This window comes from Pholis gunnellus (genome assembly GCF_910591455.1).
Source record: "Pholis gunnellus genome assembly, chromosome: 21".
Lineage (NCBI taxonomy): Eukaryota > Metazoa > Chordata > Actinopteri > Perciformes > Pholidae > Pholis > Pholis gunnellus.
The window spans coordinates 18643880-18650876 of NC_136548.1; the positions used below are offsets into that span (position 1 = coordinate 18643880).

At 46.6% G+C, this 6997-nt stretch overlaps 1 protein-coding gene across 1 annotated transcript; it reads left to right on the forward strand.

Annotated features, from left to right (window-relative positions):
- Positions 1-355: 355 nt before the first annotated feature.
- On the forward strand, positions 356-3132 carry gpr142 (G protein-coupled receptor 142; the record flags this gene model as incomplete). The annotated part of the gene is made up of 2 exons (XM_079182297.1): positions 356-494; positions 2174-3132. 2 exons carry the CDS (start codon positions 356-358, stop codon positions 3130-3132), a joined length of 1098 nt encoding a protein of 365 aa, XP_079038423.1.
- Positions 3133-6997: the final 3865 nt, after the last annotated feature.

Consider the following 6997-nt stretch of genomic DNA (forward strand, 5'->3'; position numbering starts at 1 on the left):
TCATCAGTCATTTCCTAAAACAGCTGGTCACTGTAGTGTTTCTTATCAAACAAACAGGAGGAAATAGTACATTTGTGTGATTGAGTCAGAATAAACTACGCTGCGCCCATCAAGGCTCCTTGATGGGTTTTTAATGGAGCTCTGTGGCTCAGAGATGGACCAGATATCACACACAGTACTTGTCAGTACATTTGGTGCTGGTTTTGGTCTTTTCATGGGATTCATTGGCGACTAGGAAACTAGATCGCGACAGTTCTCCCTTTGTTTTCTTGATGTCTATAATTAAAACACTCACTCTGAGTCTCGTAAACATTTCTCTGTCTCTGCCTTATTTCCCAGGGGAAGCACCAAGGTCATGATCGACTGGTCCAATGTGACAGCGTCCGGCTACCAGGAGCTGGGCCTGAAACCTGAGGAGCTGCAGAAGTCCAAATGTGTCCTGGGCTTCATCCCAATCATCTACTACAGTATTCTGCTCTGTGTGGGAGTACCAGGTACGCTGTCACGATGGCTCGTAGTGAGAAATGTGCATCTCAGACAGTTTGGGTTTAATTACATCATTAAACAGCATCTCTCTTAAGTCCTGTACCTGAGTCAACTTGTAATTTAGGTGAGCTGTCATTTTAAGATCAGAATATTAACTGATGCACGACGTGATTTTATGAGTTCGTTTTGCACTGAATCTCAGTCGCAGCACAGTTTGTATTGATATCTATTTATAACAGAAGTGGAAACTGCAGAGGACATAAGAAATCAATACACTCGTGAGTTAGGGGTCCAGCAGCTCTGTTGTAGCTACGATGACTACGACTGACGGCTCTTTTCACAGGTTACAATAATCGAATCATCTGACAATCACTTTGTTTTGAGAGTCTGATCATCAATCCATCCATCGAGCCCTTGATCGGCATCAAAATGCATCAATAATTCAGAAAGTGGGAATAACTGTCTCCTGTGATGGACAGTGTTCACCTCCGCATTGTTCTCATTACTGTGCTTTGTCTACAAATCGATGGCAGTGATTCGGCATTGATCCAGCGGGGATTTAGACCGAGCGGCGTCCCAAACAAAGCGGACGTGTCACCAGAGCGTTCAGCTGCGTCACGTAATCGTACCCAAAGGAAAATAAATGGAAAAGGCCAACAGAGTCAACAGAGGGGTCCTGAACGTCTGGTGACGTTACAGATGCTGCAGCAAAAATATCCTGCTGTTGATGGAAAAAACAGAAAGAGGAGAGGAGATACTGTGTGAGATGTGTGGCAAGGAGACAAATAGAATCAATGGTTTGTAACTTAAACTGCTATGAATGCATTTGACAAATGCAAGGTAGGATTACTTAATCCATAGAACAACCAGTATCTGACTTTTATTGATTTGTTCTTCCCTATAAAAAGGTATCGTGCTATAGAAATCTATAATTAATGTGACAAAAGCTCCTTAGATTTGCAGTTTCTTCTAAGCAAAAAAACCAAACAACACAAGCCAGCCTGCATTTTAACACCATTCAGAATGTGTCCCTGTGGACGAAAATGGTGTTTAGAAAACCTCTCAGGGTCTGACGGTCTGCTCAGTCCTGGTTCTGGTTCTCCCGCGCCCCCCTTCCCTTCAACGAGACCAAAAGCGATACGGCCTGGTTCTCCAGCAGCGTGTGGTTCTCCAGCAGCGTGTGGTTCTCCAGCAGCGTGTGGTTCTCCAGCAGCGTGTGGTTCTCCAGCAGCGTGTGGTTCTCCAGCAGCGTGTGGTTCTCCAGCAGCGTGTGGTTCTCCAGCAGCGTGTGGTTCTCCAGCAGCGTGGTCTCGGCGTCGGCTCCCAGGAGCTGAAATGAGTCGTGCCGCCATGTTGGAAACTGAGCAGAGAGAACTTTCTCATCTTACAGCGACTGAAATATGTTTCTGTAAAGTTTATTGGAGAGAAAAAAGAAATCCAGTAACTGAAAAAATGTTTCATCAGCAATGACACAAGAAGTGATTGACAGCTGCTTTAAAGAATCCTGGGCTCTGATTGGTTGTTTTCTTTTAGGTGCGTTGGAAACACTAAAAAGAAGCAGATGAAGCTGATTTATTCACAGATTTGTGTCAGGATATAGATATTCCTATTAAAGTTATCAACTGCAGCTTTAAATCTCACAAATAGCAGATAATATGATCTCATTTTCTTCTTTATATAATTTCAGTGAACATCCTGACGGCCGTGGCTTTGTCCCGGCTGGCGTCCCGCACCAAGAAGGCTCTGTACTACTACCTGCTGGCGGTGACGTGCTCAGATATTCTCTCCCAGCTCTTCATCATCTTCGTCGGCTTCCTGCTGGAGACGGCGGTGTTTCACCGCGACGTCCCCGAGCTCCTGCTGCACTCCGTCAGCGCCGCCGAGTTCGCCGCCAACCACGCCTCCATCTGGTCCACCGTGCCCCTCACCGTGGACCGCTACGTGGCGCTGTGCCACCCGCTCCTCCACCGCCAGATCAGCTACCCGGCACGCACCCGGAGGATCATCGCGGCGGTCCTGGCGTTGTCCCTGGTGTCCGGCGTGCCCTTCTTCTGGTGGTCGGACATGTGGCGGAACAGCCACCCGCCCACGGCCCTGGACACCGTCCTCATCTGGACGCACGTGACTATCATCTACTTCCTGCCCTGCAGCATCTTCCTGGTGCTGAACTCTCTGATAATCCACACGCTGAGGGCGAGGCAGCGGCAGCAGCGCTGCGAGGAGGAGCGCGGGCCCAAGTCGGCGCCTCCCCGGCGACTCGGGAAAACCACGGCCATGCTGCTGGCCATCACCTCCGTGTTCTCCGTGCTGTGGGCGCCCAGGACCGTGGTGGTCATCTACCACCTGTACGTGTCCTCGGTCCACCGGGACTGGCGCGTCCACCTGGCCTACGACCTGTCCAACATGCTGGCCATGCTCAACACGGCCGTCAACTTCTTCCTCTACTGCTTCGTCAGCAAGCCGTTCTGCGGCGCCGTGCGGGACGTGTTGCTGCTCAGGGGGGGCCCGCTGTACCCTCGACGTAATCTGCCTCACCCGCAGGCCCCCACCAACGCCTCCATCTCCTCTCTGTACAGTGGGAACAACAAGCGCTTGCAGCGGGACTCCACCCCCTTGTCACCTCGCAGGGCCAGAAAGCCCTCGTGACCCCGCGACCCCCTTCCTCTTAATCCAAAACACCCATCATCCCACGGTCCCGGAGCACTTCTGACCCCCAGAGAGGCTCGCTGCATTCCAGCTACGACCGTGGACAGCTGCCAGTCAGCCCGGAGGCCTTTCTCAAAGGGCCTTCCAGAAGTATGTTTTTTGTATTAAAACATGTCACCGGCTGTTGTTTGTCCAAGTAAATCAGATAATCCTGACAGCTTATTTATTTTTCTTCAAGAGAATATGACAAATTACAAGTTTTCTTTTCCATATTTGGTAGCAATGTGACAAAATGTGTTTTGTGTTGTTACAAGAAATTAGGAAAGAATAGCAGCTCGTTTTCTCTGTGGCTAGTTAGATCCGTGATGGGGAGAAGAATGGGAGGAAGGAAACTGATCATGTGCAAGCAGCAACACTGAGCGTAATCAATTCATCCACCCAGCCCCACGTTCATCATGTCGCTCAGCTACGATATCCACTCTGGAAGCAGCAAAGATGAGAGTTTAAATATGAACTGGCTGCTATTTGTGCCGTTGTGTAAAGACGCAGAATGCCCCCAAAAAAGACGCTCCGCCCTGCTGAGCATTGCCAATAGAGCAAAAAAAAAACCTAAAAAAGGCACTCCGTCTCTACGGCGCGCTCTCAGGCACAGAAAAACGCCAGCTGCTCAGGCGTCTGTTTATTTTTCATGAAATGCAACTGGATGGAGCCTCAAATGAAAGCTCGCTGCTTAAGCGGCAGCAGAGGAGACCCTGCTCTTCAAACAGCCCCTCCGCTGCATCACCAGCGTGGCCTCAGCTCTGGCTAAACAAACCTCAGATTAGCCTGATGGTCTGCACAAACACACACACACACACACACACACACACAGAGGATACACACTCTCGTGCATGCACGAACACGAGCACAGATAGCTGGTACATTTCCATTTGCTACAACAGGAATGTTTAAGTAACATTTCGCTTGTTGCATCTTTGTTGTGAAAAAAATAACAGATCTGCACTTCTAACAGCTAATTTGCATAAATCCCTTGTGGATATGTATATGTTTAATGAACGCCGTCCTGGAACAGCGAGCTGTCTCTTTGATTTGTCATGATACTCATCTTTGAACGCTCACCAGGTCTCTGATGGAGTCTGAGTAGATGTTGAAGATCTTTTCTCTGTCGTCTGATAGAAGCCACGACATTCACGCCTGTCTTTTTAAAGTAACACGGCGCAGCCACATTTAAGGCTAGTTTAGTGCAGGAACTGATCATAACTCTCTAACAAATATTCATCTGTCCACACACTGTGGAGTCCATTTGTTGTAAATTATAGGATTTGTCCTTTTTATTTTTATTTTTATAGCCAGATTCCTTCCATCTGTGAAGCCTTCCTGGGTGACACCGAGTATTATTTGGATATATGGAAACATTTCACTCCCACATTTGTAAAGTTGTAAAACCAGCTCAGTCGGCATCGTATGATTACAATGTTAACGTTTATTTCTGGCGACTGCTTTGGATAAACCCGTAGTTCACTGCCGGCCCGGCACCAAACAGCCAGATATCTGTTCTCAGGAGTCGGTGGAGACCAAAACCAGAGCAAAGAGCAGCGTGAACATTTAGAATAAGAGTCACATTCATCAGACGGACACAGACACGTCTCCTAATGAACGCTAACGTTGCTCTCAGTTGTTTGCTAACATGTTACAACTTTGTGAACAAAGTGAGATTTCATGGCTGTTTGTTCACAAGCTTCTTTTCTAGTTCATTGTTGTCTGAGTATATCAAATCCTGCAGCATCATTCATTACAAACTTCAAAGCTTTCTAACTTCCTGTATCATCACAAACATGTTTTAATGCTTCACTCAGCAATGCACTCTCAAGTACATATATATATATATACATATATATATATATATGTATATAAATATCTCCTCTGACCACCCATTCTGGTTCCCACAGGCCTGCTCTCGTCCCTCCACAGTCCTCGTTGTGTTTACTGTAACAGTGAAGACAGCGTTAGCGTCCTCGTGTCCCACATTGAGTTCTGAGAGTCCGGACGCAGACAGTAGATACAAACCGTTTCTTTGAAGAAGTCTCCCGCTGCCTGACAACAACAGAGGGGGGGCGTAAGAGAGCGTGTAGTGGCGGCGACCTTACAGTGGTGGGGGGGGGGCTGAATCAACAGTAATGTGAAGCGAAGATGTAAGAGCAGGTTGTGATTAAAGACGAAGGGTGAGGACAAACGTCCCCTGTCCGTCTGCCACCCGTCCTCTGTTCCTGCTCAAACAGCCGGCTGTGCTGCTCAGCAGGTGTCCCGATGAAAGACAAAGCACCTCACGGAGTGACGAGTGTATCCTATCACATGTATTTGTCTAAATACTGGAAACGTGTACTTTATGGACAGTTAAAGGACGGACTTCAAACACATCCTGGACAAAGCACCGCTCACTCACGGGCTCACACGTGCGTCCTGATATTTCACGTGAAAAACGTCTGTTCGGTTTAGTTTTTACAGCCAAATCATTTTGTTTCTCTGCTTCAGTGAATCCGAATCTGATGAACGTTGAAAGTCTCGTTCTCCTGCATGTTCTGCCTGTTGCAGCCCTGACTCCGAAAATAAATTACGTTCCCGTCACATATAAGGTCGGGATGGTGGTTGGGTCAAAAGCTTTCAGGAGACTGCTGTTTTAATCCCACGTGAACCAGGTACTCCTGTAACCAAGTAGTAGTTTGTTGGGTTTTTGTTTTAAGCCAAACCACGATTTACCAAACCGAAAGAAGAAGTTTTGTAATGTTTTTTTTTGTGTAACCGCGTGTTTCAAACTGTTTCAAACTGTTTCAAACTGGTTCAAACTGTTTCAAACTGTTTCAAACTGGTTCAAACTGGTTCAAACTGCAACTGTAATCGTGGAGAAAATATTTTCCCCCTCACAACATAGAGTAAGTGCGATTGCAGTTTAGTTTTATGGGAACGTAATTTTGGTCGGAGACAGAGTTGCCTGTTGTTGTTGTTGTTGTTGTTGTTGAGGTGACTTCACATGCATTGTTTACATTATTTCTGTAATTGTAAAGCAGAATGATCCCGTCTGTAAGCACTGAGAAGAGTTTTATGTGGGGAGGAAATAAATCTTTAAAACAAGGATCGGTGCGGTTTGTTTCATTCTGTGCAGTCACAGAGGCTGAGTATCAGGTGAAGGATGGAGGATGTAATACTGCATGAGACTGTAACACAACTTCACACATATATATATATATATATATATATATATATATATATATATATATATATATGTGTGAAGTTTTAAAGCCTCAAGTTCAGTGATTTCACCGTCGACATCTTGGATTACGGCCATCGCCATGTTGTTTTTTTCCCAACCAGTGAACAGGAAGTGACCATATATGGACTGAGGAGTGACGTAGAGACGCCGTATACGTCTCTGGTAGAGACCTGTCAATCACTGTGTAGCCCCGCCCTAAAGCATCCCCTGCTTTATGGTCTGTTTGACTCTAAATGGACCATCATTCACTAAATGAACATCATGCTGTATTGAAGAAGACTTGAAACTAGAGATTGAGACCATAAACTCATGTTTACAATGTTTACTGAGGTAATAAATCAAGAGAGAAGTAGAGTCATTTTCTCATAGACTTCTATACAACCAGAGGAGTCGCCCCCTGGTGGACACTAGAGAGAATGCAGCTTTGACACACGAAGCTTTGGCTTCACTCTTTAGAACCGGAGGTTGCCGTCTGGTCGGTCCCCTCAGATGCGGGATGAAGGATGAAGGACGCTCCGCTACAGATCTTCTCTAATGTCTCTCTGGGGTTTTTGGTTCAAGGAGACGATGAATGGGTCAATGAGAAAACCGCCTTGA